The 27,170-nt window shown below is 49.4% G+C and overlaps 2 protein-coding genes and 10 non-coding genes across 12 annotated transcripts in view; 6 read left to right on the top strand and 6 right to left on the bottom strand.

The window, feature by feature from the left end:
• Hspa6 (heat shock protein family A (Hsp70) member 6) overlaps positions 1-732 on the bottom strand; it is a 7,014-nt gene extending 6,282 nt beyond the window's left edge. The window contains 2 exon segments of the mRNA XM_036202677.1: positions 15-433; positions 723-732. Coding sequence (XP_036058570.1) covers positions 15-433; positions 723-732 — 429 coding nt within the window.
• LOC118593305 (low affinity immunoglobulin gamma Fc region receptor III-like) lies at positions 425-4,446 on the bottom strand. Its single transcript, XM_036202671.1, has 5 exons — positions 4,440-4,446; positions 4,182-4,343; positions 3,906-4,098; positions 1,535-1,812; positions 425-1,043 (listed from the first exon to the last, which is right to left on the bottom strand). Exons 1-5 carry the CDS (start codon positions 4,444-4,446, stop codon positions 859-861), a joined length of 825 nt encoding a protein of 274 aa, XP_036058564.1. The 3' UTR covers positions 425-858.
• Trnag-gcc lies at positions 4,151-4,222 on the top strand. The gene has a single exon. It is a non-coding gene; the product is annotated as a tRNA-Gly (tRNA).
• A 2,929-nt stretch (positions 4,447-7,375) lies between the features above and the next one.
• On the bottom strand, positions 7,376-7,447 carry Trnae-cuc. Its single transcript has one exon. It is a non-coding gene; the product is annotated as a tRNA-Glu (tRNA).
• Positions 7,448-7,857: 410 nt separating this feature from the next.
• Positions 7,858-7,929, bottom strand: Trnag-ucc. Its single transcript has one exon. It is a non-coding gene; the product is annotated as a tRNA-Gly (tRNA).
• Positions 7,930-8,523: 594 nt separating this feature from the next.
• On the bottom strand, positions 8,524-8,595 carry Trnad-guc. Its single transcript has one exon. It is a non-coding gene; the product is annotated as a tRNA-Asp (tRNA).
• A 518-nt stretch (positions 8,596-9,113) lies between these two features.
• Positions 9,114-9,196, top strand: Trnal-cag. The gene has a single exon. It is a non-coding gene; the product is annotated as a tRNA-Leu (tRNA).
• A 693-nt stretch (positions 9,197-9,889) lies between these two features.
• Positions 9,890-9,960, top strand: Trnag-gcc. Its single transcript has one exon. It is a non-coding gene; the product is annotated as a tRNA-Gly (tRNA).
• A 12,293-nt stretch (positions 9,961-22,253) lies between these two features.
• Trnal-cag lies at positions 22,254-22,336 on the bottom strand. The gene has a single exon. It is a non-coding gene; the product is annotated as a tRNA-Leu (tRNA).
• A 468-nt stretch (positions 22,337-22,804) lies between these two features.
• Trnad-guc lies at positions 22,805-22,876 on the top strand. The gene has a single exon. It is a non-coding gene; the product is annotated as a tRNA-Asp (tRNA).
• Positions 22,877-23,329: 453 nt separating this feature from the next.
• Trnag-ucc lies at positions 23,330-23,401 on the top strand. The gene has a single exon. It is a non-coding gene; the product is annotated as a tRNA-Gly (tRNA).
• A 265-nt stretch (positions 23,402-23,666) lies between these two features.
• Trnae-cuc lies at positions 23,667-23,738 on the top strand. The gene has a single exon. It is a non-coding gene; the product is annotated as a tRNA-Glu (tRNA).
• Positions 23,739-27,170: the final 3,432 nt, after the last annotated feature.

The raw sequence follows: 27,170 nt of genomic DNA, 5'->3' as shown, positions 1-27,170 counted from the left end.
GGCTGGACCGACACCTCATGCGCGGCCCGCCGCGGGTGGGCTGGTGGCCCGCCGCACCCCACCGCTCCCCCGGGACCCGCAGCGACTCTGGCGCCTAGGGCGTCTCCACGTCGAAGCGGTGGACACCGGGCGAGGCCCGCAGCCACAGCACCCGGACCGCCACATGCCCGGGCGCCCCGGCGCTCCAGGTCCCATCCGCGCGCGCGTGGGCGCGGCTGCCAGCCAGGCAAGGGCCTCGCCTTCAGACCCGCCGTCAGGATGGCCGAGCGGTCTAAGGCGCTGCGTTCAGGTCGCAGTCTCCCCTGGAGGCGTGGGTTCGAATCCCACTCCTGACACGCTCCTCTTTTGGCCACGCCATCCCGGAGATCGCAGGGCGCGCCTCCTGCCACAACCTCTCCAGCGCTGCCGCTCCCCTCGCACCCTCTGTGTGTGCCTGTAGAAAGAGAAGGTGGGCCTGCTGTGGTGAGTGTGTGGAGGTCAGGGGACAACTTTCAGGAATTTGTTCTCTCCTTATGCCATGTGGGTCGCAAGGGTCAAACTCTGCTCTTGTTGGCAGGCTTAGCAACAGGTGCCCTTGCCTGGTAAGCCATCTAAACACAACCTACACACTCCCTATCCAGCCTTCTTTTCTTGAAATAGGATGTCCCTAAGTTATCCAGGCACCTAGGCAGACCTTGAACTGGTGATCCTCCTGCCACAGCCTCCTTTGTAACTGTAATTACAGGACCACATGTCGGGCCTGGCTCTATGCTGCTGCTTTTTTTTTTAAAAAGGAAGGCTGTAGGAGAAGCAACAGGGTGGCTGAGAAGATGCTGCTGCTGCTGCTGCTGCTGCTGTTCTCCGCCCTACAGTGAGATGTCATTTGTCCTGGGGAGCCTGACACTTTCTGACTGATAGGGATTTCCTCCAGGCCTCCACTGGGGGTTGAAGGTTTTTCCGTACACAGAAATAAAGGCCCGTGTCCACTGCAAACAGGAGGCACATCACTAGGCAGAAAGACGCATGGTACCAAAGCAGAGAGACGACAGATGCGGTTGCTGAACCTGGTAGGAGTCAGAAGAATGGGGAGAAATGTACCATTAAGACAGAAATTTGGAATCAACTGTGGGGTCCCCAGTACAGAGTCTTTGTATTAAAGACCTAATACAAAGTACTTAAAGTAGGGACAAGAGCACATAAGTAAGCCAGGAAGCCTCAGTGGACTTTTTATCTCTCAGCTGCCCCCCAGATGTTGCTAAATCTGCATTTCCTATGTATGAGATTACAGGAAGGTACACCTCACCTCTTTGGAATGTCTGGAATGTCTAGGAACTTAGAGAACCTTTGTACCAATGTTCCACTGCTGCCTTGTCACCCACCACCTGCCAGTGAAGAGCTCTGGGCTGAGCCCACTTGCCATCACTTGGCAAGGGCTTCCCAGCTCTCCTCTTTGCCTCCAATCCCAGTTTCTAGGTCTCCATGTGGGGCTACACAACTCTAGCCTTTGCCTGTCTCCTCTTCTCCCTTTCCAACATCTTGACAGAGTCCCCCATACCTTGGACAGTGATGGTCACAGTCTTCGACAAGTGTTTGTTCTTCCCTAGAAGTCCTGTGCAGTGGTAATCACCACTGTGGCTGTGATTGGCTTTGGAGATGGAGAAGTTGCCACTGTAATGTTGAAATTTTACCGATTTTCCGTTCTGGTAGAATGTGACCCTGTTCAGGGGTTTGCTCCTCCAACTATGGCACCTCAGCATGATGGTTTCCCCTTCCAGGAACACCATTTGGGGGGTCTGGAGCAGCAGCCAGTCTGAAAGATGGAAAGGAAATTTACTAAGAGTAAGACACCAAGAGGCTGGAGATATGGCTCAGTAGAATGCAGGGTAAGAGCTTAGGCTCAATCCCTAACACCCAGTCGGAAAGTGTACAATCACAACACCTCAGAGGTGGATCCAGAAATCCAAGGTCATCCTCAGCTATACAGCAAGCCTGGACTACATGAAACCCTGTCTCAAAAAGAAAAAACAAACAAAATCCCCAAGGCCCTTGCGTCAGCCTCTCACACAGGCCCACGTGACTCACACAGGGAAAACACGACATTACATCCACGAGATACTAAAATAATTTTAAAACAGTTTTGTGGATTAAAAAACACCATGCTCATATAGGAAATGCATTACTTTCAATAACTATAGGAGTTATAGAATAGAGCCTGAATCCTCCAGTGTATTATAAGTTTAGAGTTTATGGTCTAGGAATACTTAATTTAAGGATATGACTGTTGAACAAATCTTAGGAAGCGAGGTAAGGAGCCATAACTGTGTTGGCAGTGAGCAGAGCCTGAATAATGCAAGCCCTCTGTCGTGGTCATACAAGCTGCTTTGACAAAGTACCATAAACTAAGCACCCATGAGCCAGATGTGGGAGTACATGTCTGTAATCCCAGAACCTGGGCAGTAGAGCAGAAGGATCAGGAGTTCAAGGTCATCCTCACCTAAATAGTGAGCTGGAGTCTAGCCTGGGCTAGATGATACTCTATCTTAATAAACAAATGTTCAAAACATACCTTCCATGGTTTACAAACAATGCACATTTACTTCTCAAACTTTTGAAGACTGTGAAATCCAAAGCAAGAGGCTAGAAATGTTTGCATCTGATCAGAGTCCACTTCCTAGCTCAGAGAATTGAAGCTCATTGTCACACTCTTACAGGATTTTTGTAGGTCTTCCTAATAAGGACTCCACTTTCATGACCTAGTTACCTCCCCAAAGGACCACCTCCTAATACTATCTCCTTGGTGATTACGATTGCAACATCTCAGTCTTTGAACATGAACATTTGAGAGCACAACACACCCTGAATAGAATCTTCCACCCACATTAAAAAAAAAAAAAAAAAAGGAAGTATATGACCTTTGGGGGCAATGTAGGAGTTTGTGACACTGAAGCTCAGGCTGGCCAGGACTCATTATGTAATGAAGGCTAGCCAGCCTCAAACTTTCAGCAAGCAGCAAGCCTCCTGCCTCAGTTGGAATTACATACAGGTGAGAGCTATTATGCCCCATCAGGTAAGATCTGCTTGTTTGTTGGTTGGTTTTATTTGTTTTTAAGATGTGTCAGGTCTCACTATAGTAGCCCTGGCTGTCCTGGAACTCACTATGTAGACCAGGCTAGCCTCAGTGTTCTCTTGTGAAATAGAACAAAAATGGCAAACTTAAAATCACTTTTCTTTTTTTTTTTTTGGTCTTTTGAGACAGGGCTTCTCTGTAGCTTTGCACCTTTCCTGGAACTCACTTTAGAGACCAGGCTGGCCTTGAACTCACAGAGATCTGCCGCCTCTGCCTCTCGGCGTGCGCCACCACCACCCGGCTAAAATCACCTTTCTACCACCATTAAGAATATCCAGGGTTGGGGATTTAGCTTAGTGGTAGAGCGCTTGCCTAGCAAGTACAAGGCCCTGGGTTCCTAGCAAGTGCAAGGCCCTAGGTTTGATACTCAGCTCCAGAAAGAAAGAAAGAAAGAAAGAAAGAAAGAAAGAAAGAAAGAAAGAACATCCTCACAACCATTCCCAGCCTTTATTGAAGCTGGGAGTCACACACACACACACACACACACACACACACACACACACATATATATAAAAAACACACCACACACACACATATAACACACCATACACACACACATAACACCACATAACACACCACACACACACACACACACACACATATAACACACCACACACACACACACACACACATATAACACACCACACACACACACACACATAACACCACACACACATATCTCTCGCGGGAGACACCCACCCGCACCCATCTTTGCTGCTCTCTGGTCTCGTCGGGGATTCTCGTGGTGTGGAGGGGACGCGTGCCAGGGACGCCGTGCCAGACGCTTGCCTCCACGCACAGGCCACGCGCCCGCCCCCCGCCGGTCGCGCCAGCTGGGGCCAGGGCTTGACGTGGGGCCTCGGCGTCCTCCCGGCGAGAGGCGCGGTGGAGCCCCAGAGCCTCAGTCTGGACCGGGGACGCTCCTGGCCGTGCCTTGGGCTCCCGTGGCCGGTCCGTCCCGTCCAGGGCCCGGGATCCAGCTGGTGCAGGGACTGTCGGGGAGGCAGAGGCGGTGGCAGCAGTGTGGGGAGAGTGTGGGCCATGGCATGGGTGGTTCAGTGGGTAGAATTCTCGCCTGCCACGCGGGAGGCCCGGGTTCGATTCCCGGCCCATGCACGCACCAGTCCCTTTTGGTCCTCAGACACACGCCTCCGTGTCCAGTCCGTCCTCCTCTTTTCCAGTCCAAGCTGCGCCCACCGCGCCCACAGCACCAACTCATGGGCAGCGCCAGTGCCCGCTGCGCACCGGGAACACAGCGCCTACACACTAACCTGCTCGCCTCCCCTCAACTCCACACTGGATCTTCACTCACTTCACGGGCACTTCAAAGCACCTGCCATGCTTAGCTCTCCTGTGCACACTGCAGCCAGCAGCCAGCACCTCCATGGATCTTAGAAGCACCCCCCCCCAACATCACCAAAACCTCATGTCTCCAGCCTCCCACCCTACACTCTGGCCCCACAAAGCCTGCCTCTCTCACAATGGGAGACTGACTTGGTGCACCTCTCTTGATGGGGAGCCTGAAACGCGTTCCTGGTCCTGGACCTCCTGTTGCTGTGGAGGGACAGTCCCGGTTGGGACCAGGGTGCCTTATTCCCCCTAGCATTGCCCAAGGAAACTCATCTATTTCCTGAGAGCATCCCAGCACTGGTGACTCCGCAGGTGGTGCTTCCTCCTGCCCTTAGTGGAGAACCCCACCGCTGCCGTGTCTCACTTGGCGCTGAGCCCACCCACACCGTTGGCCATCCACAGGGTCTTTGGCCCTACAGGACTCTACTCCCTCCCTGGTGAGATCTCTCTGTCTCTTTGTTTCTCTATCTCTGTCTGTTTTTCTCTCTCTCTGTCTCTCTGTCTCTCTCTCTTACACATATATACATACACACACACACACACACACACACACACACACACACACACACAGACCAACAAAGAGACAGAGACAGAGACAGAGCAGAAGAGAGAGAGACAGAGAGAGAGAGAGAGAGAGAGAGAGAGAGAGGAAACAGAGAGAGAGGGAGACAGAGAGACAGACATATAGACAGAGACAGAGAGACAGAGAAATCCAGGAGCAGGCAAGAGGTACAAAGACAGACACATCAATCTTACTTCCTTCTGTGTCATCCCAAAGCCCTTCGTTGCTGGCAGGTCATGGCACTGCTCCCTGGGCTAGTCCAGGCTGCCTATTGGCTGTCATGTGTGCCGGGCATCCTCACCACCCCCGCCTGATTGACCAGGGAGGCTGACAGTCTTTGCTCTCCAGAGAGCTCAGTGTGTCCACAGACTCTCGCTTCACACCTTCTCCAACCTCCCAACTCCTGGACCGTGTGTTCTTTCCTGCGGACGGACTCTGTTTTGCTCCGGAAGGCGGTGCCTTCCACCAAGAAAGCCTTCACCCATCTGTCACCACACCCATCCCAGGCACACCTGCAGGAGAAACGTCCTGTCTAACCATAGGCAACTGGCTGGCCTCTGGCACTTGTGAAGTCCCTGACCTGCCTGCTCTCTGTCTTCAACAAAGTGGACTGAGAGTGCTCAGACCTCCCCAGCTTTTTAGTAAAGACAGTTGAGAAACAGAAGCAAGTGGGGCTCCTCACTTGACTTTGGTCTGCAATCAGAGCTGAAACTAGGCAGCATATCAGGAGCAGGAGAGACAGGATGCTGGTCCTAGGACATGCGGTTCTTACCCTGGCAATGGTGACACCCCCTCCACCACCACCTCCTCCTCCTCCTCCTCCTCCTCCTCCTCCTCCTCCTCCTCCTCCTCCTCCTCCTCTTCCTGGTCTTCTCCTGCTCCTTCTCCTCCTTCTTCTACTAATTCTTCTCCATCTATTTTCTTCCATCTCTTCTTTTTCTTCTTCCTCTTCTTCTTTTTCTTCTTCTCCCTTTCCCTATTCTACTAACACTACTACTACTACTGCTGCTGCCGCTGCTGCTGCTGCTCCTCCTCCGACGACGACGACCATTACTTTGTCCTGTTGTCCCTCCCCTGTACGTCCTCCTCCTCTTCCCCTTCTCCTACTTCTGCTTCTTTTGCTGCTGGTGCTACTGTTGTTGCTGGTCATGCTTGGGGGTGTTGGGACGAGAGGGAGTTGGAAATGAGCAGGAAGAGAAGACAGCCCACTCTCTGCCAGCAGGCTCCTGGAACCATCTCCTGGGCCTGCGATCCGGACCGAGCTCAATCCCGCCGTCATCACTCAAGGATCTGACTCTGGGCCTCCTCCATTAGCACACAAGGATCTAACACAGGGCCTCGGACATGCTGGCAAGGTCAGGCGCGAGGGGACCCACCACCGGAAGTGGACCCGACAGGTGGACAGAGGATCCGTTCCAATTTTCCGACTCATACCTGCGCCTGCTCCTGTGCCTCTTCCCCACTCCCATGCGCCCCGGTCCCCAAGGAGCGGGACAAACAGTGGCCTTTGCCACCGCCAGACTTGGCCTCCTCTCTTCTTAGACGCTCTAGGGGACTTTCGGGAAATCCGAGGATGGGGACGCGCACTGCCTGCCCCGGCGTCAGCGGTGAGGACGGTAAGCACTCCAGAGGCTCTTCGCTTCAAGCCGACCGTCTGCCTCGCACTAACATCGCCCCACAGCAAACCCACGGCACACCGCACGTCCCGTCCCTCCCCATCCCACACCAACCACCAACACTACCCTGGAGTTTTTCAAGCTATACATAAAAATATAACGTGAGTATACACACACACACACACACACACACACACACACACACACACACACAATTTGTTTGAAACGTACGTCGAGTGGTGCAGAGCAGGGCAATGCTCACAGGGAGTCTGTTAGAAGGCAGGTGGAGCCGGTGGGGCAGGTGGGCCTGGGCAGCCCCAGAGGGCTGCTTCTGGAGCTCAGAGCAGATGGGGGAGTCAGGTGGAGACTGTGTGGGGTGCATGAGTGGCTGGGAAGCGTGTGCGCGAGGGCAGCGTGGTGAGTGTGTGTGCCCGCGTGATGGTGGAGGTTCGTAAGCTGCTCGGGTCGGAAATCAGGCAGGCTGAGCTGTCCTGGCGCAGATTTGGAGTCTTGTATCAAGGACGGTGGGAGGCAGTGGGAGGCTAGGCAAATGTGGGCTGTGCCAACAGGGAGCTGCCTATGTGGTGGTTGGTGGGAGGTCGGAGCAGCACCGGCGAGCAGAGCCGCGATGGTCGCGAAGAAAAGGGAGGTGTGTGATTTGCAGGCGGCAAAGATGTGGCATGAGGTGGCAAGAAGAGACAAGACAGAGAACTTGGTGGTGCAGCGAAGAAGGACAAAGGTTTCCCTGACCGGGAATCGAACCCGGGCCGCGGCGGTGAGAGCGCCGAATCCTAACCACTAGACCACCAGGGAGCCTAAAGGGCAACCTCCAGGGAGCCTGCAGAGCAACCGACGGTCCCCACATTCGCCTCCCGCAGCCGGGCCGACAGCCAGCTTCTAGGCCACAAGGCCCGCACGCCCTCCCGATCCCGACACCCGATGGCCCGGCGTGACCGGCCTTCCCGGGCTGCCGTTCGGGGCTCGCGGGCACCTGCGCCTACTCCTGCCGGGCCAGCTGCCCGCGGCGCCTCCTGGCGGGTTAGACGCCTGGCCCTGGCTGCTCTCTTCCCGCTCCCCACCGCCTCAAAACGTCTGGTCTCGGCGCGCGGCCTCCTCCCTTCGCTCTGTCGAGCCATCGGTCGGTCGCGCAGTCTCCGGTCCAGCCGAGAGACGCCAGACAGGGCCCAGCCTCGGCCCTGGACCTTGGCAAAACACCGGCAGCTTGCGTTGGCCGGGAATCGAACCCGGGTCAACTGCTTGGAAGGCAGCTATGCTCACCACTATACCACCAACGCCGCACCGCCGGGACGGCACCCACGCGACGCCGGGGACTGCCACCGGACGGTGGACAGCGGCGCCGACCACGGGGCCTAGCGGAACCTCCCTGAACCCTCCCCACGGCGACCGCCCCGACTTCGAAGCCACCGCCACCGCCCGAGCCACCGCCACCCGGGGCCCCGCCGCTGCGCGCTGCTCCCCGCCGTCCGGGCCGCGCCGCGCTCCGGCACGCACACGCCGGTCCCTGGTGGCGCTCCTGCCGCCTGACTGCAGCAGCAGCCCGGCGCGCCGCGAGGGCCACGGGGAACAGCGAGCGTCCGGGACCGCTCGGGGCGGGTCATCGACGTGACCCGCGTGGCGCAGCGGTGGCTCAGCACTCGGGAGTCGCACCCTGTCGCTTCTGACACCTGGGTCGGCTCCTCGGGAAGGTGATTCGTTCCCTGTCGTTGGGGGTCCTGGGCCGGGAGCGGGGTGCCAGAGGCGAGGGGCCCGAGGTTCCGGAGGCGCGTGGGCCGACGCGCCGTGGGTGTCCCGATCCGGGCCTTGGACGCGGCCCAAGGGCCAGCGCAGCCGTGGCGGCCGGTCTGGCTAAAATGAAAAGATGGCAGCGTCTCCTCGTCGGGGAATCGAACCCCGGTCTCCCGCGTGACAGGCGGGGATACTCACCACTATACTAACGGGGATGACCACCACGACGACCTCAGCGCGACGCCCGGCCCTCTCCGTCGCACCACCCAGGCCCTATGGTCTCCCTCCCGCCATGGCCGACCCCCGCATCCCACCCCACAGTCCCCGGGACGCCGCCACCACGCCCCTCGCACCAGGACCCGAACCCGCAACCCTGGCTCACCACCGCGTCTCCGGCGCCTGCCCTCGCCCGGGCTGTGGAGCGGGGCTCTCAGAGGTGACGGCTCTCTGCCGCCCTCGCCCACGCCGGCGGTTGAGGCTGGACCGACACCTCATGCGCGGCCCCGCCGCGGGTGGGCTGGTGGCCCCGCCGCACCCCACCGCTCCCCCGGGACCCGCAGCGACTCTGGCGCCTAGGAGCGTCTCCACGTCGAAGCGGTGGACACCGGGCGAGGCCCGCAGCCACAGCACCCGGACCGCCACATGCCCGGGCGCCCCGGCGCTCCAGGTCCCATCCGCGCGCGCGTGGGCGCCGGCTGCCAGCCAGGCAAGGGGCCTCGCCTTCAGACCCGCCGTCAGGATGGCCGAGCGGTCTAAGGCGCTGCGTTCAGGTCGCAGTCTCCCCTGGAGGCGTGGGTTCGAATCCCACTCCTGACACGCTCCTCTTTTGGCCACGCCATCCCGGGAGATCGCAGGGCGCGCCTCCTGCCACAACCTCTCCAGCGCTGCCGCTCCCCTCGCACCCTCAACCTCCCGCCCACACCTGTGCCTAGACCAGCGCGCTCCTCTCACTTCCCACCAACTCCTGGAGGAGAGCGCATGGGGCGCCTGCAGGACTAAGCGAGCCTGCCGCTCCTGGGCAGCCCAGCCAGCCCCACAGCCTGCCCGATGCCACTCTTTTGCCAACAGAAGACTTGGTCCACACCCACCCGACACCGGAACTCTTCGCCCAGCCCTCGCCCCGCCACCCCTTTCTTGCCCATCCCCTTCCCGCAACTCCGCGGGAGACACCCACCGCACCCATCTTGCTGCTCTCTGGTCGTCGGGGATTCTCGTGTGTGGAGGGACGCGTGCCAAGGGACGCCTGCCAGACGCTTGCTCCACGCACAGCCACGCGCCCGCCCCCCGCCGGTCCGCCAGCAGGGCCAGGCTTGACGTGGGGCCTCGGCGTCCTCCCGGGAGAGGCGCGGTGGAGCCCCAGAGCCTCAGTCTGGACCGGGGACGCTCCTGGCCGTGACCTTGGGGCTCCCTCCGGTGGCCGGTCCGTCCATCCAGGGCCCGGGGTCCAGCTGGTGCAGGGACTGTCGGGGAGCAGAGGCTGTGGCATGTGTGGGGAGAGTGTGGGCCATGGCATGGGTGGTTCAGTGGTAGAATTCTCGCCTGCCACGCGGGAGGCCCGGGTTCGATTCCCGGCCCATGCACACACCAGTCCCTTTTGGTCCTCAGACACACGCGTCGTGTCCAGTCCGTCCTCCTCTTTCCAGTCCAAGCTGCGCCCACCGCGCCCACAGCACAACTCATGGGCAGCGCCAGTGCCAGCTGTGCACCGGGAACACAGCACCTACACTCGAACCTGCTCGCCTTCCCTCAACTCAAGCGAGCAGATTTGAATGCAATGCTTCTTCTGTCCCCAATTCTTGGTGTCACATTTAAAGGCCCATCCATACTTGTTTTCCCCCCATGCACTCTGTTGTCCACATTCAAATGTAATCCTTACGTCATAATTTGTCTTTTTCTTTTTTTCTGGTTTTTTGTTTGTTTTGGTTTTGTTTTTGTTTTGTGGGGTTGGGTTGGAGCATGCGTTTCTCTATGTATCTTTGTGCCTTTCTTGGAACTCACTCTGTAGCTTAGGCTGGCTACCAACTCACAGAAATCCACGTGGCTCAGCCCTCCAAGTGCTGGGATTATAGGCGTGTGCCACCATGTCCAGGCTTTATTGTGTTTCTTATTGTACATAGTTTTACTGTGTTGCAGTTAAATCTTTTCCTTTTTGGCCGAGAGTTGGTGGTACATGACTTTAATCCCAGCACTTGGTTGACTACAAAGTGAGTTCCAGGACAGAGTGCAGCAAAAGCTAATCTGAGAACCCCTGTCTTGAAAATCAAAGCAAAACTCTATTTAGACATTATTTGATAATTGTCCCTACTGTATATGCTTTTAATTTGTTAGAGTTTAAAACTTTTCTTTTCGTTTTTTCCTTTTTTTTTTCAAGTAGGGTTTTTCTGTGTCCTTTTTGTGCCTGTCCTGGAACTTGATCTGTAGCCCAGGCTGGCCTTGAACTCACAGGGATCTGCCTGGTTCTGCCTCCCAAGTGTTGGGGTTAAAAGCGTGTGCCACCACCACCCAGCGAAACTTTTAATTTTAATGTAGACAAAATGGAGGAAATGTTGCAGGATGTTTGACCACACTGTGAAACTCTGAGACTGTGTTAATAAAATTAACCTTGCATCAGGGGATTGAGCCAGCGTCTGTTGACAGGAATTAGCCATGGAAAGGATGAGGATCCAGGATTCTAGGTAGTTACACCCAGGAAGCAGTATGGAGGGACATAAGATTTGTGTTGTTTTTTGTTTTGTTTTGTTTTTTGTTTTTTTGTTTTTTGTTTTTTGTTTGTGTGTGTGTGTGTGTGTGTGTGTGTGTGTGTGTGTGTGTGTGTGTCTCACAGGAGTGGAGAGATGCCTCTTCTGCTCCATCTTGGGCCTGAAAGGAAGGTCAGCTCAATGCCTCTTGGCTTCTCTGATCTAGCATGTTTTCACCCCAACATCTTACTCCCTGATCTTTACATGTAAATGATACAGACTTAGTTAAAACCTACATTTGCTGACTGAGGATGAGCCAGTGTAGGAATCCCACCAGGCCTGGGTCTGAGTGGTGGGGTGCTGACTGCTGGTCTGTAGGGCGTAGATGATAGTTAAAATATCAATAGATTCAGGTGTGACTGCTAAATGGATAGTAGTCTATTATGCTAATTGACATACCAGGAAAGTGGGCTCCAATTTATCAACCGATAGATATATTACCTAAAGTATTTCTACAATATGACAGGACACTTGGCCTGCTTTATGCAGAACATTGCAAGTCCTTTGGCTCTTCTGTTTTCTATTCATTACTGCTAGGTCTTACAACATCGTTATAATAACTAAATGATAATTCCTGTGCTGTGGAATAATTCTTTTGTACTGTAAAGATTTGCCACTCAAAATGGTGTAATAAAGAGCTGACTTGCCAAGAGCCAGGCAGGAAGTACAGGTGGGACAACCAAACTAAGGATGCTGGGATGAAGAAGGGTGGAGTCAGAGGAGATGCCAGCAGATGCAGAGAAGCCAGATGTGTAGAAAATGAGGTAACAAGCCATGAGCCACATGGCAGAGGGTAGATAAGAAATATGGGTTAATGTAAAATGTAAGTGTTATCTAGTAACAAGCCTGAGCTATTGGCTGAGCATTAATCTACAATTAATATTAAGATTCTGAGAGGTTATTTGGGAATGGGTAGTCGGGATAGGAAAACTCCATCTGCATTCCTGTCTCAGTACCATTAAGCTTATGGTTATTAGATCAAATGAAAACTAGTACCCATTATAAAGTCAAGGATTTGACCCAGGATACAACTTCAGGGGGAAAATTTTAGACCCTAAGTTAACATTGTAAACTCTACCTGCCCAAAGATCAGATAACTTCCTGGGATTCATGGAATTGTAGTTCTTGGAAAATAACAATAAAGCCTCATGGAAAAGTATGGTGACCTATAGGTTTTGTTCATATAAGCCCTGACAAAATGGTGCCTCAGGGCCATACAGCTGGTAAGTTTCCAGATGGTGGTCCTGACCAAATTCCACCTTGGTAAGTATTTAATATTTTAATAAAAGCTTGCTTTAATTTGGCCAAATTGTGGAACTGGTTTTTCTCCTATGCTCAGGATACTGCCCAGTTGAAGGGGGTTCCTTTCAGGTATCATACAAGGAAGTGAATCCTGAAGAGATAAGAATGAAAACCCAGTGCAGATTGACTTTGTCAGCCTGGATCAGACTTAGGGGGTCTAATAATAGGCAGTTTATTCCCAATATATTTAAGTCTAGTACAATTTGAAAAAGAGTTTCCTGGTACAATGCAATCCCCAGGGCACAAAGAAGTGTAATCACATTGAAACTCAACTCAGTGTACATATAATTCCTCTAAGAAGGTGGGTTCTAGAGATAGATAGGCTACCTATACTAACTTAAGAGCCTAAGGGTATGTCTTGGTCTCAGTCATAGAGATCATTTGGGCTGTTAGCCACCTCTGGTCCTGGTTGTGGGTGCTTGGTGCTGCCTCTGGCTCTCAGGGTCATTTATATTACTACCAATCTCAGGTCTTGGTTGTAAGAGGTTGATATGGCCTGGCCCAACAGATAACACAGATTCTCAGGCTGTTAATTCCAATTCTCAGCTTTCTGGGTGGAAGAACAGGTTTTTCATCCTTTCCATTGAAAAGAGAATCCTGTGTGTTTAACATTCCTGGTTTCTCTGGAGATCTGTGGGCACAAGGACTTTCATGCTCTGCTCCCAACATCTCCTCCCTCCCAATTTTTTTTAAAGAAAAAAAATACCAGTTGTAATAGAAGCCAAGATTAAAGGCATTGCTTCTATAGCTAGTTTAATTAATACAAGTAAGTAAAGAGCCCAGGAAAATGAAAATTTGTATGCCTATAGCCTATATGCATATGCTAAAGGTATTGGGGCTGATACTTGCTTTAAAACAAGCTATGTGACTCTTTGCTCTCCATTCTCCTAGATACGGTAAAGCAATTAGAACAGCCCATGGCTGTGTAAACAGCTTGAACTAACACCCTGTAATCAGAGGTTAAAAATCCTGACCCCGGGTGCATTCCACAGGGGTTGTAAATCCTGATTTCAGAAATGCACTCTGCTGTAGCCATAAATCTAGACAGAATGTACTCTCCATCCTGTATGGTCTTATACTATAAAAAGGTCCTGTGGCCCCTTATTGGAGGTCACAGAGACAAATTACTGTCTGTGGCCCTAACTAGTTAGGAGTTTTTTACCCTGCAGTGTTGGAATAAAGTTGCTTCTGGTTAATAGGCTTCGATGGCCTGATTCCTAGTATTTGCACAACCCCAGGACCCAACAGAAAGTATAATAACATTATAAGAATAGCTGACAGGACAGAGAAAAGGTGAAGGCCATCCTCAATCCATGCTAATATTTTTAATGTGGGCAAAATTTAAACTTTTATAAATAATCCTTAGCCTGGCAAAACAATATCATACTGTCTCCTGTCATAGGAGTGTCCTTTATCTCCTCTGAAAAAGGCATTGGGATTCTGCAGTAACAAGAATTAACATGCAATACAGTCATTAAGCATAATTTTCACGTCAGTACTATATGTCCTTATTGTTTTCCAAAAAAATCTCAGCTTGCTGAATTAAAGTCCTGATGTCTCCCCAAGTTATCAGCTTACTCTCATCCTTGGGGCATCTCCTCTTGATGAATTTGTCGTCCGTCTTCAGAAGTTTCATTGTCTGGGGTCTCTGGATGTTGTGGTCTCTGGATGTCCTGGTCAGATGCATCAGATCAGGAGCCATCTGGGACTTTGTTCTTATCCTGAAAAGACACAAGTGTAACCTTGCCTCAATGTTAGAACACCTGGCTCTTTCTTTTTATTTAGCATTTACATTAGGTTGTGTCTTCTTTAGGGCAAATGCTTTTGGGTACTAGAAAAATCATTATCTTTTCAAATGAAAAAAATTTTAAATTTAAAGTTAACATAGCTAAATGGTATAATAGTATATGAGGATTTAGGTGGTTATAAATACTTCCATTTATCTATCTATCTATCTATCTATCTATCTATCTATTTATTTAATTTGCCAGTTAAGTATCTGGTAGTGCCATTCCACAATAGCTTGACCCTATGGATAGTAAAATACTTTAGTAACATGATTAACATTAATAAATTAATTTAATTTAGTAAACATTTTTTTCAAATCATTTGCTAGCATAAACAGGACCATTATCATTTTTAGTTGTAATAGGTCCTAGAAAGGACATGCATAAAGGGCTATTTGGCAAAGCTAAGCTCCAGATGTGACATATTGGTATATTCCTGGAGTCATCAGGGCCCCATGCTATGTTTGGGGCTGTGCTTTGTAGCTGACTAGTTAGGGAGATCTGTGCATGCCTGAGGAGCACAGATCTTTACACACCTGACAGCAGAGAATGTCCAAGATGCAGACCACTGGATTTTCATATATCAAGCTGATGTCCATCAATTACTAATTATGCATTATTAAAAGTATGAAATATTATATAAAATGCACCTTTATGCTGTATAAAACGATGCCTTTAATAAAGGATAGGTTCTTGATAAGGCCCTTTTAACTATTTTCCTTGCCAGAGTAAGATCTTTTATCAGACCAAGGGAAAGCATAAAACTAAAAAACAAACAATGATCATTAACTTTTTTTTTTCTTTTTTTGAGCTGAGGATGGAACCCAGGGCCTTGCACTTGCTAGGCAAGTGCTCTACCACTGAGCTAAATCCCCAACCCTCATTAATTTTTAAAGATTTAAACATAGCTTTTAACTCAAGATTTAGGATCTCAGGGGCTGGAAAAACTGCTCAGTGGTTAAGAGCATTGGCTGCCCTTCCAGAGAACCCAGGTTCAATTCCCAGTGCCCCCATGGCAGCTCACAACTGTCTGTAACTCCAGTTCCAGGGGATCTGACACCCTCACACATACATGCAGACAAAACACCAATGCACATAAAATACAAACAAATATTTTTAAAAGATTTAGGAGCTTTAAAATTTAGGACAATTTTAGCTCTGAGCTTAAGAATATCTTCTTACTAGGTAACAAGATATTTAGAAATACCTAAGAAATAATATAGACTCCTGCAGGAGAAAACAATTGAGTTTTTCCATGTAAGCATGAACATACCTATTCAGCTGAGGCTGTAAATGAAACAAAATCATGAACAATATAAAAGCATAACAGTTCCTTGGAGGAAGAACTTGTTAGAAGGCTTTAGTTTTTCTACATTTTGTAGGTAGTTTGATGTACAGATGATTAAAATAATCTAATTTTTATTGTTTACATTTTCAGTTTATCTCTGTTTGGCCTCCAAGGTGATTTAAGAAACATGCGATTATGTTTGCATTTTTTTATTTTTATTTTTCTTATTTTTTTAAGACAGGGTTTCTCCGTGTAGTTTTGGTGCCTATCCTGGATCTCGCTCTGTAGACCAGGCTGGCCTCAAACTCACAGAGATCCACCTGGCTCTACCTCCCAAGTGCTGGGATTAAAGGTGTGAGCCACCACTAACTGGCAGCATTTTTTTTTAACCACTATACTACCCAGGAAAAAATATTTTTTAAAAAACTTTACTCATTTCAATTTATTTCTATTTTCCTTTTTAAACCCACCCAAGCCTGCTTAAGTTGATATTTTATTTTAATACTTTTTAAAGATTTATTTATTTTATGTAAATATGTATATCAGTATGCCAGAAGAGAGCATCAGATCCCATTATAGATGGTTGTGAGCCACCACATGATTGCTAGAAATTGAACTCAGGACCTCTGAAGGCCAAATTTGTCTTTTTAAATGAATCATGTTTGTATTTTGTATGACTACAAACAGGGTTTTTTGAGGGGGTGGGGGTTCAAGGCAGGGTTTCTCTGTGTAGACCAGGCTGGCCTCGAACTCTGAAATCCACCTACCTCTGCCTCCTCAGTGTTGGGATTAAAGGCATGTGCCACCACCCGCCAGGCTTAGTTTTGAACACATTAAAGATTTGATTGGGGTTGGGGATTTAGCTCAGTGGTAGAGCGCAAGCACAAGGCCCTGGGTTTGGTCCTCAGCTCTAGCAAAAAAAAAAAAAAAAAAAAAAAAGAATTTGATCATTTATAAGGTAATTGACTATTAATTTATATGTCTTAATTATCTTTAACAGTTTACAGGTTAGTAGCTTTTATAAGATTAGGATTTTACAGTTGTAGACATACCTCTCTAAGTTAATTTTTGTTAACCTGAGTGTACTTTTATAACCCTAGGAATTTATCATACAAAAGATTCCATCTTAATCCAAAATACCTTGGAGACTTGTCATTGCTGCCTTAGCCTAAAAAGAAGGCAGAATAAGTAGGGCATGGTGGCACACGCCTTTAATCCCAGTATGGGAGGCAGAGCCAGGTGGATCTCTGTGAGTTCGAGGCCAGCCTGGGCTACAAAGTGGGTTACAGGAAAAAGGTGCAAAGCTACGCAGAGAAACCCTATCTCCAAAAACAAAGAAGGCAGAATAATAAGCAGAGGGTTCATTGGGCCTAAGAAATTGTGTAGGCGCGGTTCTTTACCAACAGCAGCCACAGCAGTTTCTGGCTTTCCTCCTAGGCAGGTTTTACCTGTTAGTGTTTTCTAGAGACAGAGGTGCCAGCAGTTAAGTGTTACTGTCATGTTTCCATAGTATTTACTTACTATTACATTTAAAGCAAGGAAACTGAGCTCAAGAAGCGCATTAAGCCTTTTCTCCACTTTTGTGTCCTTTCCATTTCTTTCTCCAAACTATTCATGTCCCATCCATTCCAGCTAGACTCTATTCTCAAGTACCTCATCCCAAATATTTCCTCCCACTACATCCTTTCTACATCCCCATTCCTTATGCAACATTCTTTTTTCTTTCAAGTTAGGCCACTTTCCATTCTTAGTGCTTTTCTGTCCTTCCTGTGCTGATTTACATACAAGGTCAGTTAATGCGGACCTCGGTCTTCTTTAAGGATACCCATTTTGGATGAGGATGTGCACACTGGCGTTCCAGAGCTATCCATTATGACCATCAGACTCTGACTCTTCCTAGTCCATGCAGTAAACTGGAGTATGCTTTGCTCTCAACCACCAGCTTACAGATAACTACACGGAGACTTACTATTCACTATGAAAGCTCGGCCTATGGCTTAGGCTTGTTCCTAACCAGCTCTTATAACTCAAATTAACCCATTTATATTAATCTACATTTTGCCTTGTGGTTTTTTACCTTTCTTTCATTCTGTATGTCTGACTCTTTCCATGTCTCATTGGCATCTGACCTGCACCTAGATTCATCTCCTACTTCCTCTCTCTCTGCCCAGAAGTCCCACCTATACCTCCTGCCTAGCTATTGGCCATTCAGCTCTTGATTAAACCAATCCCAGTAATATATCTTCACACAGTGTATAAATGTCCCACAACAGTCAGCTGTCATCCAAATTTAAATAAATAGCAGAGTCAGTTAAAATATCCAATGACAGATATATCTAATAAAAGCTGATTGATTACAGAGAGTTTAGATTTTTAGCTGTATAGCCCAGAGTAAGTACAATCTGTTTGTGGAGCATGTGGAATTTGTGTATAAACATGTTCTTTGTCCTTCTTTAGAGCCATCTATAAAAGCATTAAAGGCAATCCTAAAGGATTTTAGGATATAACTTTAGGCAGTACCTATGGAATATTATAAAAATCTTAAAATGGGGATTTTTTTTTAAGATCCTGAGTAACATGTGAATGTGCAAATTATTAACGGTGTGGGAGAAAGAGTTTACTCGCATTTTTTAGTGAAAAATAATTTTTGTAGGCTTTTTATTAGTAAGATGATTTCAACAAGCTATTGCATTAGCAGCCACATTATTTAATAAGCTAATAACTGGTTCTGTTTCAGGTGTGTGGTGGTTTAAAAGAAAATGACCCCCAAAAGGAATGGCACTACTAGGAGGTGTGGCCTTGTTGGAGGAAGTGTGTCATGGTGGGGGCGGGCTTTGAGGTCTCTTTTGCTCAAGCTTCCCTCAGTGTGATGGTTAGTTGACTTCCTGTTGCCTGTGGGTCAAGATATAGAACTCCCAGCTCCTTCTCCATCACCATGTCTGCCTGCACACAGCCATGCTCCCCAACATGAGGATAATGGACTGAACCTCTGAAACTATAAGTGAGCCACCCCAATTAAATGTTTTCATTTATAAGAGTTGCCGTGGTCATGGTGTCTCTTCCTAAGACAGTATGCCACTTGGTATAACATAGAAGTCAAGCCACTGTGCGATTTCCCAAATGGACATTCTGCTTCTCAATGGTTTACCCTTGGTTATGTCTCACTACCTATAGCAAGGCCCATGCAACCATTGGCACAACAAGAAGGCACACTACCAGGATGTGGGGGAAAATATGGTATTTGGGGATTGCTGTTGCAGATGCTCTGCCCTCAGACTGCTCAGCTTCCATTGCATACCTGGTTACCTACAGGCCTAGATGTGATTACTCCTCCCAAAGTCATCTTTAGTTGTACTGATCTCTGTTCAGCAGACAGTGGCAAACCAACTAGTGTATTGGGGTTATTTATAGAAGTGTGGGTGAGGGGTTACTTACAGGTATGGATGGCTCAAAGGCATCTCACCACAATCTGGCTGATGACTCATGAAAATTGCATTCCCTGGAGCTCTCTGCAAAGACTTATGGGAAGCCAAATAGGTTGAAGAGATTCTTTTGTCCACATCAGTTCTTATTGCTCATATAAACTTGGGAATAGAGGGACCTTGTGAATATTTTATGATTCAGGGAATTCTTGAGACTTGTGAGTTGCTTACATTATTTGCTGACTGTTTGTTTGTTTGTTTGTTTGTTTGTTTGTTTGTTTGTTTTTCGAGACAGGATTTCTCTGTGTAGTTTCGGTGCCTGTTCTGGATCTTGCTCTGTAGGCCAGGCTGGCCTCCAACTCACAGAGATCTGCCTGGCTCTGCCTCCCGAGTGCTGGGATTAAAGGCGTGCGCCACTGCCACCTGGCTATTTGCTGACTTTTGTTTGTTTGTTTGTTTTTTGAGACAGGGTTTCTCTGTAGCGTTGGAGAGTGTCCTAGACTAGCTCTGTAGACCAGGCTGGCCTTGAACTCACAGAGATCCACCTGCCTCTGCCTCCCGAGTGCTGGGATTACAGGCATGCACCACCACCGCCTGCCAATTTGCTGACTTTTAAGATAAAAAAAATTAATTATTGCTGGAGGTGGTAGCACATGCCTTTAGTCCCAGCTTCTCATGGGGAGTAGTGAAGGGGATTAGTCAAAGATTCTACAAGGCTGATCGAGTGATTACTTCATGGCTGTGGAGAGATGGACTGTTTTCAGGCTCAGAGCCACACTATTTGGGGCTACTTTGGTCTCCTTACTAGCCATTCATGTTCACCTCTGTATCAGACCTAACTCTTTTTTTGCCGTTGTAGTGAGAGTTCCAACAGAGCCCTTGTATCTGGCGTGAATTCTGGGGTGATGGCACCTAAGCTTTGAAGAAATCCTTTGTACATAGTCAATGATTGTTATCTAAGGTTTACGGAGTTGCTTTTCCTGAAGGAATTACTGAGCCTATGTATGACTTAGTCTTGAGACATACCTGGCAAACCAGGAAGTCTCTCTCCTACGGCTGAGAATTGCTTAGGTAATGGTTCCTTCAGACAACTCCTAGATGAGATAAGAGGCTTTGGTACATAAAAATGGCTTGCTAAAAGTGTCTTTTATGTAACAATAAAGAGCTGCTGCAAAGCTCCTTGGCAGTCAGTCCATCAGAGACTGATTCCCCTGCTGCTTTTGGCTTTTGCTAAAGCCGTAATTGTAACTAAGAACACCAATACACCACCAAAGCCTCCACAGACCTCTAGCTTCTAACCCGTACACTGAGAATGGCATCCGATAACATTCAAAGACTGTAGTAGAGTTCTTCCTACTCTGCTCCTCCCTACCTCTGTTTGCCCCGGTGTATTTAAAATGTACCTTAGCTAATGATTTATTTTGTTCTGGGACTATAAAAATTCATGTAACAGCTTCCATACTGAAACATGTTATTTGGGGGCAAACTGAATCCACGTTCCCAAGCCATGGTCATTCATATTTAGTTCAGAATAAACTTCTTACTCCCTTTGAGGGTCCAAGGTGCGCTTTGCGTCCCGAGTTTCAAAAGGCTCCTCTCCCATTGGACTGCTCTTGTGATACTCAATCTAACTTGTACTCTTTCCTACCTGCGGTGATCTATTGTTTGTAATAAAGCATGCCTGAAGATCAGAGGACAGAGTTAGCCATAGAGGTCAGGCAGTGTGGCACACACCTTTAATCCTAGCACTCGGAAGCAGAGGTAGAGATTCTTCTGGATTCCCCTGAGTTCAAGGCCACATTGGGCTACATGAGATTAAACCAGTCTAAAAGAGAAACAGCTAGGCAGTGGTGGCTCACACTTTTAATCCCAGCACTCTGGAAGGCTGAGATAGGAAGTGATATGGCTAGGCAGAGAAAGGAATGTAAGGTGGGAGGAGACAGGAATTCGCTCTCTTGCAAATGCTCTATCAGGCTGAGGAGTTGGTGAGGTAAGAGGTGGTGGGCTTGCTCTGTTTCTCTGATCTTTCAGCTTTCACCCCGATATCTGGCTCCGGGTTTTTATTATAAGACCATCTAGGATTCATGCAACACCCATCCTGCTCTGCTCCTGGGAGACATACATGCAGGAGATATTCGTCATCCCTGACTCCACAAAGTTGTCCCCTGACCTACACAAGCACACATAGCATACATCTGTAACAGTAATTCTACGACTACCAACAATCATAAAATGTAAACCAGGTGTGGTGCTGCAGGCCTGTAATCTAAGCACTCCGGGGTAGAGACAGAAGAATCAGGGGTTCGAGCCCATCTTCCACTAACCAGCAAATTCAGAATCAACCCAGCCACATCTTACTGAGGAGTCAGGTTTGGTTCCCAGAACCCATATGGCAGCTCACAAAGGCTGTAACTCCAGCCCAGGAGTTAGGATTTCCTCTTCAGGCCTTTTGAAGGCACTGTGTTCAGCACGGTGCTCCTCACATTCAGGCAAACACTCACTCACACATTTTTTTTTTTTTTAAAAAGTGCTACTTAAAGAATATTGAAGGAGGAGACAGGGAGTGGCGGGAAACACAGGAGGGACCTATGAAGAGTGGAAGCAGCTTCAATCCGAGTTCCAGCCAGGAGGGTCTGAAGTGTGAAGCCAGCCTTTGCCACACAGTTTGAGGCCACTCTGGACAACTCTGTGAGACGCCATCTCAAAACTTCGAAAGCAGCAGGGGTTATAGCTAACATGTAAAGCACGTGTCCAGCATCCCCTGCCCTAGGCACAATCCCTGGGCAAAACCCACAAACAAGCCGAACCCGAATAAAGTTCAGACTTAAGTACACACATCAGAAATTTAGTGTGTAAAGACTAGTATCAGAAAGCAGTGAGGGAAAAAAAGGTGTACGTGATAAATGAAGGTCCACTCTCACCGTTTAATTATATAATCCGAATAAAGCACTGTATCAAATGTGGAAACGAAATTGTAAAGGGCCTAGAAAAAGGTTCAGCATGAAGTGTGATGCTCTTTTAGCGATGATCGAAAATGCAGAAGCCATAAGGAGAAAAACTAGAAATATTAACTATACGGTGAGGGTGAAGGGTGAGGCTGACAGCACTTAGAGACAATGAACCTGAGCATGAAAGGACCTGGGATGTGCCTCAATGGCACCGCTTGCCTAGCATCCCCCAAAAAAGGAGCAAGGACTGGGGTGAGGGGCGGGGGAGTGGAGAGAGTCAGTTTAGGTGCATATAAAGTTTGATATTTTTGTCTGTACAGGAAGAGAAAAGATACTAAAGGAAAGCAAATTGCTGACACTGAAGGAGCGAAGTGAGAAAATTAAGCATTGTCAGGAGTGGGATTCGAACCCACGCCTCCAGGGGAGACTGCGACCTGAACGCAGCGCCTTAGACCGCTCGGCCATCCTGACTACATACCAGAACTTGTAGCAGCCTCCTTGGCAGCCACAACTTGAACCCGCTCGCTCATCTTTGGGTGATTGGATCCGGCAGCAGGGTCGCCTGGACTCTAGATCGAAGCTGCGGAGCTCTCCACAGAAAGGAAGCAACCGCAGTCTACTCAGGTGGGCACGATGCTCCAAGTCCCCGGATCTCTGCTCGTTCCCCAGCCGGCCCGCGTCCCACCATCTTCGGTGTAGGAACCAGCGCAGCAACAATGCATGCCTGCCAGCCGGAGCCTCTTCCTCGGAGAAGGAGGCAGGGGACAACTACTGGGTGAATGCCCGCGGGTCCGGGTCCTGGTGCGAGGGTCGTTGTGGCGGCGTCCCGGGGACTGTGGGGTTGGATGCGGGGGTCGGCCATGGCGGGAGGGAGACCATAGGGCCTGGGTGGTGCGACGGAGAGGGCCCGGTGTCACGGTGAGGTCGTTGTGGTGGTCATCCCCGTTAGTATAGTGGTGAGTATCCCCGCCTGTCACGCGGGAGACCGGGGTTCGATTCCCCGACGAGGAGACGCGCTATTTTTTTTTTTTTTAATTTAATTTTATTTTATTAGCCAGACGGGCGGCCTTGGATGCGCAGGCCCTTGGGGCATGTGACCCCGGTGTCCTGAGCCACCACTGCGCCACGCGAGTCACGTCGATGACCCGCCCCGAGCGGTCCCGGACGCTCGCTGTTCCCCGTGGCCCTCGCGGCGCGCAGGGCTGCTGCTGCAGTCAGGCGGCGAGAGCGCCACCAGGGACCGGCGTGTGCGTGCCGGAGCGCGGCGCGGCCCGGACGGCGGGGAGCAGCGCGCAGCGGCGGGGCCCCGGGTGGCGGTGGCTCGGGCGGTGGCGGTGGCTTCGAAGTCGGGGCGGTCGCCGTGGGGAGGGTTCAGGGAGGTTCCGCTAGGCCCCGTGGTAGGCGCCGCTGTCCACCGTCCGGTGGCAGTCCCCGGCGTCGCGTGGGTGCCGTCCCGGCGGTGCGGCGTTGGTGGTATAGTGGTGAGCATAGCTGCCTTCCAAGCAGTTGACCCGGGTTCGATTCCCGGCCAACGCAAGCTGCCGGTGTTTTGCCAAGGTCCAGGGCCGAGGCTGGGCCCTGTCTGGCGTCTCTCAGCTGGACCGGAGACTGCGCGACCGACCGATGGCTCGACAGAGCGAAGGGAGGAGGCCGCGGGCGGAGATCAGACCTTTTGGGTGTGTGGGGAGCGGGAGAATTGCCAGCGTCAAGAACTAAGTGGCTATCAAGCAGCCAATCTTTCAGTAATAATGAACGTCTAATCACTGCTAGGACTTATTAAGCAACAGCCCGCTGCTGTCACTCCCTGGTGGTCTAGTGGTTAGGATTCGGCGCTCTCACCGCCGCGGCCCGGGTTCGATTCCCGGTCAGGGAAGTGCTCCTTTTACTGTGTAACTGCCATTTTTCCCCAAAGATTTCTCATTTTCCTCATGCTGTTCAGCACCACCTCACCATGCACCGTACATTTCTCTTCGCCTTTACTCTCCTGTCCTTTCTAACCCACTTGCCCTCAGTGCTCATTCGGTTCCTACTCTTTCCGAAGCCCGGAAATTTACATTTTGCACATGCCAGTGTTTCTGCTTCTCTTGGTGCCCACATCGTCACCATCACAGGCGGCACACACACGCCACGCAGAGCTTCCAGGATCACCTGACGACATCGCGGGCTCTTAGTTCTGAAAAGAATCTCTACAGACTGTCTCACCTGCTCCTGGTGAGCTTTCCCTCATCCTCTTGGATACTGCAACGCAAAGCCTTTCCTTGGACAGGCAGATGGTTGATTTGAGTCTTCTGGGCTCTTGATCCTTAAAACGTGCAAAACTTTTGCAAAACTCCAGGAGATCTCGGTGATGGTAATACAGAGAGCTGAAAACAGCGTGTAATAACAGTACCCAGCTGCCCAGGACGGACGGACTTTTTCCAAGATCATTTCATCATTTGAACATTTAACCCCATCCATCAGGTGTGACATCCACAGTGTCTCTAATCAGGAACCTCTGAGTAACTGGTGGGAACTATTGCTAGAAGGTCAGAAGTATTTGTTGAATTTTCCATTAGTAGATGAGAACCCCAAATGATGAATAGCTGCTTTGGGACTCTTAAAAGCCAGAGACAATTACATCCAATACTAAAACCTTTTCTTTTCTTTTGGTTTTTGGTGACAGGGTTTCTCTATGTAACAGTCCTGGCTGTCTTGGAATTCGTTTTGTAGACCAGGCTCGCCCCAAACTCACTGAGATCCACCTGCCTCTGTCTCCTAAGTGCTGAGATTAAAGGCGTCCACCACCCCCTACCCCCACAGCAGACTTATTTACCTATTATGTATACAGCATTCTGTCTGGATATATCCCTGCAGGCCAGACAGGGTGCTAGATCTCATTGTAGATGGTTGTGATCCACCATGTTGCTGGGAGCTCAGGCCCTCTGGAAGAGCAGCCAGTGCTGTTAACCTCTGAGCCATCTCTCCAGCCCCCCATAAATACAACTTTTTAAAAAACCCTCTTTTTATTAATTCTTTGAGAATCCTTTTAGTGAATTCTAAATATAGTTAAGCTGACAACCAAGAATAGCCCTCACAACATTCTGTCATTATACACACACACACACACACACACACACACACACACACACACATCTATTACTTGGCTCGTATTGGTCTCCACTATTACTCTCTCTTATTCCCACACCCACTCACTGTGAAGTCCTAGCTGGTTTCAAACTTGAGGCAATTATCCTTCCCCTTGCTTCCTGTCTCTTAAGTGCTGGCTACCATGTTCTGCTAACTCTATTAATTTCTCACAGCAGACATTAAAACCAGGGAAAATAAAAAAGAATGATTTGGGGCCAATTTGGAAGGACTTCGGGACAGCCAAAACGCAGCCTCTAACCTCTTTAGAGTCCCACTGGGGCCTGGGAGCGAAACCAACGTCAAATGGATCAACTGTAGGAATGCACACAATCCCAGACACATTTCACACAGCACAGGGCCCTTCATAAGAAAATGGGGACCCACAGGAGCAGTACAGCCAGACAGAAGTACTGCAAGAAGGACTTCCCTCTTCCCTAGTGTGATTTGTGTCTTGTTCCACATTTTCTGTCAAGGAAACCTCCACCTATGTCTGACCCAAGAGGCAGCCAATCCTCTCCCAAATATTCAGGCATATCTAAAAGCTACTAGAACATACTCAAAGAGGGGCACCACAGCCCACATCTGCAATTCCAGCACTTGGGATGCAGAGGCAGCAGGATCAGGAGTTCAAGGCCCTCTTTGGCTACCGGTCAAGTTGGAGGCCAGCCTAGAGTACATGAGACCTCATCTCAGAAAAACTAACAAACAAGCAAACAAAAAATATTCAAACTAGTCCTGCAAAGTTTTCCCAGAGTGCACTATGTGAAAATATTCATTACGGGCTGGGCGGTGGTGGCCCACGCCTTTAATCCCAGCATGAGGGAGGCAGAGGCAGGTGGATCTCTGTGAGTTCGAGGCCAGCCTGGGCTACAGAGTGAGTTCCAGGAAAGGTGCCAAAGCTACACAAAGAAACCCTGTCTCGAAAAGGAAAAAAAAAAAACAACAAAACATATATTCATTATGCCTTTCTGGTGGTCCAGTGACTAGGGTTCATTACAGTCACCACCCTGGCCTGGGTTTAATTCTTGGTTAGGAAATCTTGCTTTTACATCTAGTCAATATTACAACTGTCGGACAAATACTCCACAATCCTCTGCTCTACTTGTCAAAGCCTGGTACACCTTTCAGTCATCCTGAAGAGCACGTTGACTATGGGTGAAGCTCATTGAGGACCTATCACTGTTGCCATGGACCTTGATGATCTCACAGCCTACTTTTGCTTAACTCATTATAGCTCATTTCACATATAAAGTTTATTATGGACAGAAATGTGTCCTCATTCCTCTGCCGCCCCACAGGATCAAATGGATTGAGAATGACTCCATTCCTAAAATATGTAAAGAAGTTAAGTGTCCTGATTGGGCTCCCTGAGAAGAACCATCCAAGTGGAGACAGCAGGGGCACTGGTGACATTACCTGTGCAGTCCGAACCTCTGGACTACACCTGCTCTTGGGGACCCAATGAACAGGGAGTAAATACATAAAGGGAGGGAGGGAGGGAGGGAGGGAGGAGGGAGGGAGGGAGGGAAGGAGGGAGGGAGGGAGGGAAGGAGGGAGGGAGGGAAGGAGGGAGGGAGGGAGGGAGGGAGGGAGGGAAGGAGGGAGGGAGGGAGGGAGGGAGGGAGGGAGGGAGGGAGGGAGGGAGGAAAGAAGGGCCTCTATCCTATTAATACTATCTGTGTTAATCCAATCTTTCTATATGAGTTCTTTTTTTTTTTTTTTTTTCTATTTGTTTGTTTATGGAGACAGGGTTTCTCTGTGTAGCTCTGGCTGTCCTGGAACTTGTTCTGTAGAAAGATCTGCCTGTCTCTGCCTCCTGGGTGCTGAGATTAAAAGTATACACTACCACCACCTGCCTCTATGTTGATTTCTAAAGTATAAATGTTCCCAACGATGTGGGTTAAGCATGAGTTTGAACGAAATTCCCTGACTGGAAATGAAACCTAGTCCTCAGAGGTGAAAGCACCAAATTCTAACCACCAGGGATAGCTGTTTCCAATCCGTAGCCAGCATGTTCTGACAAAACGTCATGACCAGTTGGGTATGGTGGTGAATACCTTTAATTCCAAACAGGCAGGTCCACCTTGAACTCATAGAGATCCACTGGCCTCTTTCTCCTGAGTGCTGGGAGTAAAGACTTGGCAAAGAAGCCTGACCTCTTGTTTGTTTGTTTGTTTTT

The sequence above is a fragment of the Onychomys torridus genome, chromosome 11, assembly GCF_903995425.1.
Source record: "Onychomys torridus chromosome 11, mOncTor1.1, whole genome shotgun sequence".
NCBI classification, from domain to species: Eukaryota; Metazoa; Chordata; class Mammalia; order Rodentia; family Cricetidae; genus Onychomys; species Onychomys torridus.
This window is presented reverse-complemented; position numbering and strand designations above follow the sequence as displayed.